Raw genomic sequence first — 13,808 nt, 5'->3', positions numbered from 1 at the left:
CTGTCAAAAGTACCTATGCATCTCAGTGTAGATGAGTTGTTTTTTCTTCTGGTAGACCTCAATCTGGAGGGTCTATCTATCTGTATGGCGCGTTGGTATGCTCTTTTTAAAACTCTATTTGGGTAACCTAGTGTTTTAAAGCAGTGTCTCAAGAGCTGGCATTCCTGGTATAAGGTTAGATTATACAAACAGTTTCTTCTCACTCGGAGATATTGGCTGTAAGGAATGGAGACTTTCAATTCAAAGAGATGGTGACTAGTAGGGATGTGCATGGGAAAAATATTCGGTTCGGCATTCCAAAATTCAGGACATAAGCACTTCAGGACTTCGGGTAAGTGTAGGGTTAGGGTAGGATTAGGGGTAGGTTTAGGGGTGGGGTAGGGTTAGGGGTAGGAGTAGGTTTAGGAGTAGGGTTAGGGGTAAGGTAGGGCTAGGGTTGGTTTAGGGGTAGGCTTAAGAGTAGGGGTAGGGCTGGTTTAGGAACAGGGTTAGGGCAGGGGTGGGGAACCTTCGGCTTTCCAGATGTTTTGGACTACACCTCCCATGATGCTTTGCCAGCATTATGTGTGTAAGAGCATTATGGGGGATGTAGTCCACAACATCTGGAGAGCTGAAGGTTGCCTATCCCTGGGTTAGGGTTATCCTACCCTAACCCTACTCCAACCACTAACCCTGCCCCAACCCCTAACCCTACCCCAACCCTTAACCCTACCCCTAAACCTAACCCTACTCCAACCACTAACCCTACCCCAACCACTAACCCTACCGCTATCCCAGCCCTCTCTAGTTTTGCCACTTTTCAGAAATCCAAAGCACTTCGGCACTTCTGAAATTCGGCACTTCCGAAATTCGGCACTCCGGTTCGGCATTCCGAAATTCGGCACTTAAGACATTCGCAAGCATCCAAATGTACGAATTTCCGAAATTCGGCCGAATTTGCTTTCAGAACCAAAGAAACTGCAAATGTCTAGTGAATATCCCAGTAGAGGAGGCTATTTGTGGATGTTGGCTTTCTGTACAATTGTGTTACGATTGTTCCATCCTCCATCAAAAGAATCTTAAGGTCCAGAAAGATAAATTCTTTGTCACCAATGACATGTGTCAATTTTAGATTACTGTCATTGATGTTAAGTTCAGTGACAAACCTTTCAAAGCATGGAATTGAGCCTGTCCATAGAAGCAGCATGTCATCAGTGTATCTATACCATTTCAGGATGTAACTTTGGTAAAGGCTATATTCAGAGGTATTGTTGACATGCTGCTCCCACCTTCCTAAATACAAATTGGCGTAAGTTGGGGCACACGCTGTCCCCATAGCGTTGCCCGTAACGTGAAGATAATATTTGTTCTCAAAGATGAAGTAATTATGTGTGAGGACAAATGTCAATAATTCAAGAATTAAGTATTTTTGTGGATTGTCATAGGATGAGGAATCTAAGAACAATTCACATGCTTGTATGCCTTTTTCGTGCGGTCATACAGGTCATGTCAAACTAACTTGATTGCGTTCTACAAAGAAGTAAGTAGAAGTATAGATCAGGTTGTTGCAGTGGATGTGATCTATTTGGATTATGCCGAGGCATTTGATACAGTTCCACACAATAGATTAGTGTTCAAACTCAAAGAAATCGGTATAGATGAATATTCTTGTTCTTGGGTAGAACATTGGCTTAAAAATAGAGTACAAAGAGTTGTCATTAATGGTAAATTTTCAAGCTGGACAGAGGTGGCAAGTGGTGGCCCTCAGGGGTCTGTTCAGGGACCCCTTCTATTTAACATGTTTATAAATGATTTTAAAGACCGCATTGAAAGTCATGTTTCAGTGTTTGCAGATGACACAAAACTCTGTAAAATAATACAATGTGAGCAAGATATTACTTTGCTGCAGAGGGATTTAGATAGACTGGGGACTCAAATGGCAGATTAAATTTAACCCCTTAAGACTGCAGGGCGTTCTATGCCGTCCTTATTTTGGTGGCTCTAAACGCCGCAGGGCGGCATAGAACGCCCTGCGATCTTTTGTACTTACTGTCAGGATCGGGACAGGGATCCAACACGCAGAGTACAAACAGTAGCCAGATACGTATACCGGACCTTAGAATGGCCGGACTAACGTAAGTAGTACAGTATAGAATGGTCAAAGACAAGCCGAGGTCGAGGGTAACAGAAGACAGGTAAGCGAGAGACAAGCCGAATCAAGGGTAACAGAGATAAGCAGAGTAAGGTAAACAAGCCGGGTCAAAACCAAAAGGGATAATAGAATACACAAGCACTGAGTGACTAGAACAAGCTAGAACCACGACAGGGCAATGAGCTAATGAAAGAAGCTCTGTTAAATACCCTGTTCAGAGCAGTAACCACGCCTCCAAGGCGTCCTGATTGGTCCTGCAGCCATTGACTGACAGGTTGTTCCGGGGGAGTGTCCTGATGACTACTTCCTGCCTAGATGCTGTAAAAGGCAGTCACTCCCTCGCGGCCGGCCTAGCATGACCGGATAGACCGCGGGGAAGGGAGCCATCAGACCGTCTGGATGGAGGAACAGCTAAGTCTCTACCTCTTTCGGAGGTAGAGACCACAGGTACCCTGACACTTACCCGGTCGCTGGCGATCCCACGCCGGCGATCGTGGTATGGGGACTTACCTGGGAGCCCAGGGAGTCCCCCTGCGTCCTCTTCCGCCCCCCAGGGCCATGTGATCGCCAGGTCCTTGCGAGGACCTCGCGATCACATGGACAGCATAGCCGTCCATGTCAATGCCAGCAGGGGGAGTGGTACTCCCCCTGCTGCCTGGAAATAAAATAAAACATGTTAAATCAGTGTAAAAATAAATTATATATACTTAGATCATATATATACACATATACACACATAAACATAAATATAAATATGCATACACTGTCTACGTGTATTTTAATATTAATATATACATAATTATATGTATATTAATATAAAAATACATGTACAATGATATTGATTAAATATATATATATAATTTTCATTATATATATTTATATATAATAAAAAATAAATATATAAATACGTTAAAAAATAAAATGTAAAAAATAATAAAAAATAAATAGATAAAAAATATATATACATGCGTAATTTCGTTCTAATTTTATTTTAAAATTAATATATATATATTGATATCAAAATACATGTAGAACGAAATATATATATCTATATACATAAGTATATACGTATATATCAATATATATATACCTATATATAAATAAACATAATAAAAAAATTATATACATATATATACACACATATATATATATATATATATAATAATTCTACGTATATATTTTAGGTCCTTTTATTACAATTTGCAGGACCTGCCTGACAACCCAGGCCGAAAGTCCAGGGAATTTAATTTTCTAGCACTATATTTAACCCTATAACTTTCCAAGACACCATAAAACCTGTACATGGGGGGTACTGTTTTACTCGGGAGACATCGCTGAACACAAATATTAGTGTTTCAAAACAGTAAAATGTATTACAACGACGATATCGTCATTGACAGTGAAATTGTTTGCATTTTTTCACACACAAATGGCACTTACACTGACGATATAATTGTTGTGATACGTTCGACTGTTTTGAAACACTAATATTTGTGTTCAGCGAAGTCTCCCGAGTAAAACAGTACCCCTCATGTACAGGTTTTATGGTGTTTTCAAAAGTTACAGAGTCAAATATAAGGCTTGCGTTTCAGTTTTTTCACATTAAAATTCGCCAGGTTGCCTTTGAGACCGTATGGAAGCCCTGGAATGAAAATTATCTCCATGATGGCATACCATTTGCAATAGTAGACAACCCAGGGTATTGCAAATAGGGTATGTTCAGTTTTTTTTAGTAGCCACTTAGTCACAAACACTGGCCAAAATTTGTGTTCAAATTAGTTTTTTGCATTTTCAAATATTAACACTAACTTTGGCCAGTGTTTGTGACCAAGTGGCTACTAAAAAAGACTGGACATACTCCATTTGCAATACCTTGGGTTGTCTACTTTTGCAAATGGTATGCCATCATGTAATTCTTATTCCTGGGCTACCATATGGTCTCAAAGGCAACGTAACCAATCTGGTGAATTTCAATGTGAAAAAACTGTTTTACACGTGAGACATCGCTGAATACAAATATGTGTATGTTACTGCAGTAAAAGCAAACAGTATTATGACATTCACAGTTAAAATGTCACATAGAACTAAACATTTTTTAAAAAATCTTATTTTCTCCCATTTTTTTATATATTTTTTTTATATTAAATTGTTTTATACCTAAATATTTGATGTTAAACGAAAGCCCTGTTTCCCCTGAATAAAATGATATATAATAAGAGGGGGTGCATTTAATATGAAAGAGGTGAATTACGGTAGGACAGACATATAGCGCAAATGCCAGGTTTTGTTTACGTTTTGTTTTGATCACAACGTGTACATTTGGCTGCGGTCTTAAGGGGTTAATGTTGAAAAATGCAAAATTATGCACTTCGGCGTAAAGAATACACAAGCAACGTATACCCTTAATGGAAGCGAATTAGGGATAACAACACACGAAAAGGACTTGGGAATTGTTATAGACAACAAACTATGCAACAATGTGCAATGTCAATCAGCAGTGGCCAAGGCCAGTAAGGTATTGTCATGCATGAAAAAGGGCATTCATTCTCGGGACGAGAATATCATTTTGCCTCTTTATAAAACACTGGTAAGACCACATATTGAATATGCTGTGCAATTTTGGGCACCTGTTCTAAAGAAGGATATTATGGCACTAGAAAAAGTGCAGAGGCGGGCTACAAAATTAATAAAAGGAATGCAACATATCCGCTATGAAGAAAGGTTAACAAATCTAAACCTATTTAGTTTAGAAAAACGTCGCCTGAGAGGGGTTATGATAACTTTATACAAATATATTCGGGGCCAATACAAACCATTGTTTGGAAATCTATTCACAAATCGGACTTTCAATAGGTCACGAGGTCATGCGTTTAGACTGGAAGAAAGAAGATTTCGTCTAAGGCAAAGGAAAGGTTTTTTTACTGTAAGAACAATCAGGATGTGGAATTCTCTGCCTGAAGAAGTGGTTTTATTAGAGTCCATACAGATGTTCAAACAGCTATTAGATGCATACTTGCAAAAACAGAATATTCAAGGATATAATCTTTCAATGTAGGGTAATAACTGCTTGACCAAGGATAAATCTGACGGCCATTCTGGGGACAAGAAGGATTTTTTTTCCTAGCTTGTTGCAAAATTGTGCTTCAAACTGGGTTTTTTGCCTTCTTTTGGACCAACAGCAAAAAACAAATGTGAGGAAGGCTGAACTTGAGGGATGCAAGTCTCTTTTCAGCTATGTAACTATATTAGAATACAGGGAGACCACGTGTAGACCAGCTAGAAGGGTATATGAAGGCACCTGTATATCTTCCAAGTCTAAAAGAGTAGTGTGGCGAAAAGAACCTCGCCACTGGCTTTTGGAGGAGCCTGCTTGCCAGTCTCCTGCCCCAGGACTATGGCCCCTGCAATAGACCTGTCTAAAATACTTTAAAAAAGACTCTGTTCGTGCAATTGGGATTATATGGTTCGGTACCCGGACAGCTGCATGAACCAGAGACCATCCTTGAGCTTGTTAAACCTTAGTAATGTTTCTAACCACAGTGTTCTAATTGATTGTATGGGTGGCCGCTGTTCGCATGAACGACCACTGGGTGGCTGCCATCTTGTTCGCATGAACGCAGGCAGCGGTGTTTGGGCATGAATCTCATGGAACTGAAATCGGATACAGAAACTCCTGAACACCGCTGGACTTCCATAATTGCCTGCGTTCATTTCTATTAAGCTTAGAAGGGCACTGTTCGTGAGATCATTCTGGATGAAGGGAACAAGCTCCAGGGTAAGAGTATTGACTCTGTTCGGTAGTTTGTTCATTTTCAAACAACCAAACTAGACCGACCGCAAGCCTTGATTCTCTGGAACTGTTTTGGGCATGGGACCATGCCTGCGGTCGGTCAAATAAATTACTTCCAGGAAATTCCTGAACCCCTGAACCGAGCTGGGTGATTTTTGGATATACGAATAGACAAAAATGGGATACAGCTGAATAACTAAAAAACAAGAAAATGCATAGCACATAGTGAAGTACAGTAATTGCAATTGGATTTAACCCCCAATGATTGCACTCACAAAATAGTGTAGAGTAATGCGCCTTTAAGCCCACACTGGGGCTAGAGAAGCGTTCACCTTCCACGGATGGGTGACTTCTGTCTTCCAATGAAGTGGGAATACGCCAATTTGAATATATAAAAATATTTTTATTGAGGCAATACAAAGCCTTAGTTAGAAATAAGCTAAAAATAAATAAATAAAATTAACTGCAATCTAACGCGTTTCGTCCACGTATAGTGGACTTCCTCAGAGATAATAATGCAGTATAAGCAGTAATGCAATAAAAAAACAAAGCATGCATAATTCCCACCCCCAACAAAGTCCCTTTAAATAGAACCAGTCCGTGTGTTGATTGGAAAAATCTCTCATAGAAACACCCAAAAACCTCTTCAATCCCTCCTCTCTTTTCAATAAAGAAGCATTCCTTCCAGCTGATCATAGTAGAATTTAAAAAATCGCGGCAAGATTCAATGGTTGTCAATCCGTTTGCGTTCCATTGCTATGCGTTCCAAACGCATATTTACGGTAAATCTGTATTTGAGGTTCATCTGGGGGGAACCTCTTGGGAAGCTGGACCTATCCCATATTCAGTTAAGTACTCTTGCTTATTCCTACCATTGAGGTGGTCAGGTGCATTTGTATTTTTTGTGTTTTTTTTTCTTTTTCGATTCTACTGATTTTTGGATATGTTAGTCACCCAGATCGGGGCTATCAGGGGATGTTTGTTTGTGGGAGTTTTGTATGTTTTAAAGGTACTTTTGGGGTTTTATAAAAATGTGTGTTTTTGTGTCTGGAGATAATTGAGTTAATACAGTACTTGACTCCATTATCTCCCAGACACAGAGGAGGGATTGCGGAAAAGAGCCCAAAGAGCTATAATCCTTAAGAGTGGAACGTGTATGAAACGGTGCAAAATAATTTAGCACCTACCCTAAATGGGAGTCTGTCTAATTATTACCAGACTTGGATGATGTTTCAATCCAGCAGATATTAATACGTATATGCAAGAAAAAGATCTGGAAAATATATAGCGTAATTCTATAAAGAAGGATGTGGAACGTAAATATGTTGCAGATTGATAACTCACATGGATAGAGCCATGAATAGGACAGGCTCGAGTCTCTTCCACAGTAGTGCCGTCTGGTGGCACTTTCCCCTTTAATACAGATAGTCCTCAGGGAATGAGACAAAAGCAATAGAACAGAAAAAATCTTTCTAGTGTAGTAAGTTGTGATACACGTCTGGAGGTATTAAAGGGCAAATTATTGCTCACCTTGCTCAGAGCCTCTGAACCAGCTCTCTGATAGAGAGGGGGGTCCTGATCTAAAAAAGGAGACGAGGATGTGGATGGAATGCAGGTATGGTCTGAGATGGGTTTGTCAAGAAAGGCTACGGTTTTATCCGTATGTTTGAGGATACTTCTACTTGCCGGAGATTGTGAGGTCTGTTGCCTCTATTCCCAGTAGCTCTCTGATAACCAGAGGAGCTAATATCAGTGTCTGACCAATCAGTCTCAACAGAGGAACTCCTAAACTTATTTTGTCATCTATGATATTTGCTTTTAAAATCCCTCTGGAATTGTGTGTTTTTTAACTTTTCTATTTTTCGTTACATACAAACTGTGAGACCTAAAGCTTTTAACCCCTTAAGGACCAAACTTCTGGAATAAAAGGGAATCGTGACATGTCACACGTCATGTGTCCTTAAGGGGTTGATCCCAGTGATTCGTTTTGTAGCTTAAGATTTGAATCGGCAAGACGAGTAGATTCTAGTTTGATCAACAAGTCCTTTAAATGTGAGGAGCAGTCCAGTAAAATTGTGTTCCCTCCACTAACCGTCCCACTACCAGGACTACAATCCCCAGCATCCACCCTTCCCTCCACTAACCGTCCTACTAGCAGGACTACAATCCCCAGCATCCACCCTTCCCTCCACTAACCGTCCCACTACCAGGACTACAATCCCCAGCATCCACCCTTCCCTCCACTAACCGTCCTACTAGCAGGACTACAATCCCCAGCCTCCACCCTTCCCTCCACTAACCGTCCTACTAGCAGGACTACAATCCCCAGCCTCCACCCTTCCCTCCACTAACCGTCCTACTAGCAGGACTACAATCCCCAGCATCCACCCTTCCCTCCACTAACCGTCCTACTACCAGGACTACAATCCCCAGCATCCACCCTTCCCTCTACTAGCAGGACTACAATCCCCAGCATCCACCCTTCCCTCCACTAACCGTCCTACTACCAGGACTACAATCCCCAGCATCCACCCTTCCCTCCACTAACCGTCCTACTACCAGGACTACAATCCCCAGCATCCACCCTTCCCTCCACTAACCGTCCTACTACCAGGACTACCATCCCCAGCATCCACCCTTCCCTCTACTAGCAGGACTACAATCCCCAGCCTCCACCCTTCCCTCCACTAACCGTCCTACTACCAGGACTACAATCCCCAGCATCCACCCTTCCCTCCACTAACCGTCCTACTACCAGGACTACAATCCCCAGCATCCACCCTTCCCTCTACTAGCAGGACTACAATCCCCAGCATCCACCCTTCCCTCCACTAACCGTCCTACTAGCAGGACTACAATCCCCAGCATCCACCCTTCCCTCCACTAACCGTCCCACTACCAGGACTACAATCCCCAGCATCCACCCTTCCCTCCACTAACCGTCCTACTACCAGGACTACAATCCCCAGCATCCACCCTTCCCTCTACTAGCAGGACTACAATCCCCAGCATCCACCCTTCCCTCCACTAACCGTCCTACTAGCAGGACTACAATCCCCAGCATCCACCCTTCCCTCCACTAACCGTCCCACTACCAGGACTACAATCCCCAGCATCCACCCTTCCCTCCACTAACCGTCCTACTAGCAGGACTACAATCCCCAGCCTCCACCCTTCCCTCCACTAACCGTCCTACTAGCAGGACTACAATCCCCAGCATCCACCCTTCCCTCCACTAACCGTCCTACTACCAGGACTACAATCCCCAGCATCCACCCTTCCCTCTACTAGCAGGACTACAATCCCCAGCATCCACCCTTCCCTCCACTAACCGTCCTACTACCAGGACTACCATCCCCAGCATCCACTAACCGTCCTACTAGCAGGACTACAATACCCAGCATCCACCCTTCCCTCCCTATATAGTTCTCATGGCGACAGACTTCCCAGCGCCTCACAAACTGTAATGGAACGCACGCTGGATACAGGAAGTAAATGGAACGCACGCTGATCATAGGACGTAACTAAAACGCACGCATGATACAGGAAGTGAATGGAACGCACGATGGATACGGGAAGTAAATGGAACGCACGCTGAAACGCAGCGCCAGGAAGCGAGTGGAACGCAGAGTTTATGTGGTGGAAAGCAGATAGAGGGAGTGAAGGGAGGTCTGTGAGAGAATTACCGAATCCGACCCATCGCATGCTGATATTACCGATATTATACCGAGCTGGGAGCTGCCGGGATCCCCCTAATCCGGATTAAACCAGGTAATATGTAATAACTAATCCGGATTAAAGCAGGTAATATGTAATAACTCTAATCCAGATTAAACCAGGTAATATGTAATAACTCTAATCCGGATTAAACCAGGTAATATGTAATAACTCTAATCCGGATTAAACCAGGTAATATGTAATAACTCTAATCCGGATTAAACCAAGTAATATGTAATAACTCTAATCCGGATTAAACCAGGTCATAACTCTAATCCGGATTAAACCAGGTAATATGTAATAACTCTAATCCGGATTAAACCAGGTAATATGTAATAACTCTAATCCAGATTAAACCAGGTAATATGTAATAACTCTAATCCGGATTAAACCAAGTAATATGTAATAACTCTAATCCGGATTAAACCAGGTAATATGTAATAACTCTAATCCGGATTAAACCAGGTAATAACTCCAATCCAGATTACACCCATATAATATGTAATAACTCTAATCCGGATTAAACCAGGTAATAACTCTAATCCGGATTAAACCAGGTAATAACTCTAATCCGGATTAAACCAGGTAATAACTCTAATCCGGATTAAACCAGGTAATATGTAATAACTCTAATCCAGATTAAACCAGGTAATATGTAATAACTCTAATCCGGATTACACCCACATAATATCTAATAACTTTGATCCAGATTATACCCACATAATATGTAATAACTGTTATCCGATTTAACACCTTAAGGACGGAACTTCTGGAATAAAAGGGAATCATGACATGTCACACATGTCATGTGTCCTTAAGGGGTTAAACCAGGTAATAACTCTAATCCAGATTATACCCACATAATGTGTAATAACTCTAATCCAGATTAAACCCAGGTAGTATCTACTAACTCTAATCGGATTAAACACAGGTAATATCTCTAATCCGGATTAAACCCACAAAATATGTAATAACTCTAATGCAGATTAAACCAGGTAATATGTATTAACTCCAATGCAGATTAAACCAGGTAATATGTAATAACTCTAATCCAGATTAAACCAGGTAATATGTTATAACTCATCCAGATTAAACCAGGTAATATGTAATAACTCATCCAGATTAAACCAGGTAATATGTAAGAACTCTAATCCCAATTAAACAAGGTAATATGTACTAACTCTAATCCGGATTACACCCACATAATATGTAATAATTCTAATCCGGATTACACCCACATAATGTGTACTAACTCTAATCCGGATTAAACCAGGTAATATCTAATAACTCTAATCCGGATTACACCCACATAATATCTAATAACTCTAATCCGGATTACACCCACATAATATGTAATAACTCTATTCCAGATTAAACCAGGTAGCAGGTAATAACTCTAATCCGGATTAAAGCAGGTAATAACTCTAATCCGGATTAAAGCAGGTAATAACTCTAATCCGGATTAAAGCAGGTAATAACTCTAATCCGGATTAAAGCAGGTAATAACTCTAATCCGGATTAAAGCAGGTAATAACTCTAATCCGGATTAAAGCAGGTAATAACTCTAATCCGGATTAAAGCAGGTAATAACTCTAATCCGGATTAAAGCAGGTAATAACTCTAATCCGGATTAAAGCAGGTAATAACTCTAATCCGGATTAAAGCAGGTAATAACTCTAATCCGGATTAAAGCAGGTAATAACTCTAATCCGGATTAAAGCAGGTAATAACTCTAATCCGGATTAAAGCAGGTAATAACTCCAATCCAGATTACACCCACATTATATGTAATAACTGTAATCCGGATTAAACCATGTAATAACTCTAATCCAGATTAAACCAGGTAATATGTAATAACTCTAATCCGGATTACACCCACATAATATCTAATAACTCTAATCCAGATTACACCCACATAATATGTAATAACTGTTTTCCGATTTAACCCCTTAAGGACCAAACTTCGGGAATAAAAGGGAATCATGACATGTCACACATGTCATGTGTCCTTAAGGGATTAAACCAGGTAATAACTCTAATCCAGATTATACCCACATAATGTGTAATAACTCTAATCCAGATTAAACCCAGGTAGTATCTACTAACTCTAATCCGGATTAAACCAGGTAATAACTCTAATCCGGATTAAACACAGGTAATATCTCTAATCCGGATTAAACCCACAAAATATGTAATAACTCTAATCCAGATTAAACTAGGTAATAACTCTAATCCAGATAATCTGTAATAACTCTCTAATCCGGATTAAACCAGGTAATAACTCTAATCTGGATTAAAACAAGGTTATATGTAATAACTCTAATCTGGATTAAACCAGGTAATAACTCTAATCCAGATTATACAAACATAATATGTAATAACTCTAATCTGAATTAAATCCATTACTGATTTCTCCAGGTACTGTACGATTCATATTATTTGGATGAAATCCACTTACTTTATAGCTGGAAGCTGCTCTTTCATTTAATCCTCATTAAATACAGGCAGTGGTGTATCCTAGTTTTGTGCTGCTCTAGGCAGGACAAAACTCAGGCGCCCCCACCCCACCCTTCCCCCCCACCCCGCCTTCTAAATACACACACACATTCACTGACAGATACGCATACACTAGTTTACAGACATACACACTAACACACACACACACACATTCACTGACAGATACGCATACACACACTCACATTACCGCACTCACTTTTTTTTACATTTAACCCCCCCCCCCCAGCCTCCTTACCTTTGGGAATGCTGGGGGTGGGTTCTCCCTCTCCCTGGGGTCTAGTGGGGCTGCTGGGCGGGTGGCGCTGGCGAGGGAGCACTTTCCCCTGAGCTCACTACTCAGCTCCCTTGCGCGCCGCAGAGTGATGCTGGGAGCCGGAATATGACGTCCTATTACCGGGTCCCCGATCACTCTGCGGCGCACGAGGGAGCTGAGCAGAGAGCTCAGGGGAAAGTGCTCCCTCGCCAGTGCTGCCCAGAAGCCCGCCAGGATTGTCAATTAGCTGCAAGGCTAACAAGACATTTGTGCTGAGTATTTGGGGGCGGCTTTTTTTGCCGCCCCCTGGAAAGTGCCGCCCAAGGCAAATGCCTTGTTTGCCTCGCAGCTAATACGCCCCTGAATACAGGCATATGGACAGGAGCTGTTGTAATGTATTTCAACATCTATGGAATTTGGATTTAATCTGAATAATATAGGTTATAAAGTTAGTTGGTAGACTTTCAACCATTACCTTAGTATTTCATATCAAATTAATTTCAGTATCAAATAGTACTTGTAGATAGCTGCTCAGCTACCAGCAGATCCTTCTCCCGGTCCGGCTGGATGGTTAGTTCCAGTGCCGGTTATTGAATAAAGTGTCTTAATGTTTAAATATCAAACATTTTTAGCTGTGGAGGCAACTGTTATTGAAAATTAATTTTCTTTGTATTTCCTCATCAATGTATTATAACTTGACTAATTTCGGAGTTTCCTTCACAGCTTGTCTAAAGTCCTGGCACCGAAAAGATAGACCCTCATATAGACCATCTGACCAAACACGAGATGGACAAGGACAATATGGCAAAGAGGATTTTAAAACTCACCTTGGAGATCATCTACCTGCTGACTGGAGAGGTGAGGGATTCTGGGTAATGTCATTATGGAGATCATCTACCTGCTGACTGGAGAGGTGAGGGATTCTGGGTAATGTCACCATGGATATCATCTACCTGCTGGCTGGAGAGGTGAGGGATTCTGGGTAATGTCATTATGGAGATCATCTACCTGCTGACTGGAGAGGTGAGGGATTCTGGGTAATGTCAGTATGGAGATCATCTACCTGCTGACTGGAGAGGTGAGGGATTCTGGGTAATGTCAGTATGGAGATCATCTACCTGCTGACTGGAGAGGTGAGGGATTCTGGGTAATGTCATTATGGAGATCATCTACCTGCTGACTGGAGAGGTGAGGGATTCTGGGTAATGTCAGTATGGAGATCATCTACCTGCTGACTGGAGAGGTGAGGGATTCTGGATAATGTCACCATGGAGATCATCTACCTGCTGACTGGAGAGGTGAGGGATTCTGGGTAATGTCAGTATGGAGATCATCTACCTGCTGGCTGGAGAGGTGAGGGATTCTGGGTAATGTCAGTATGGCAATCATCTACCTGCTGA

At 41.4% G+C, this 13,808-nt stretch overlaps 1 protein-coding gene across 1 annotated transcript in view; it reads left to right on the top strand.

Annotated features, from left to right (window-relative positions):
- LOC134574879 (zinc finger protein 605-like) overlaps positions 1-13,808 on the top strand; it is a 67,635-nt gene that overhangs the window by 36,244 nt on the left and 17,583 nt on the right. Inside the window, exon 6 of the mRNA XM_063433927.1 lies at positions 13,143-13,266. Coding sequence (XP_063289997.1) covers positions 13,143-13,266 — 124 coding nt within the window. The remainder of the gene's footprint in view (positions 1-13,142; positions 13,267-13,808) is intronic.

This window comes from Pelobates fuscus, chromosome 10, assembly GCF_036172605.1.
Source record: "Pelobates fuscus isolate aPelFus1 chromosome 10, aPelFus1.pri, whole genome shotgun sequence".
NCBI classification, from domain to species: domain Eukaryota; kingdom Metazoa; phylum Chordata; class Amphibia; order Anura; family Pelobatidae; genus Pelobates; species Pelobates fuscus.
The sequence above is the reverse complement of the archived record's forward strand: the minus strand, read 5'-3'. Positions and strand labels throughout refer to the sequence as shown.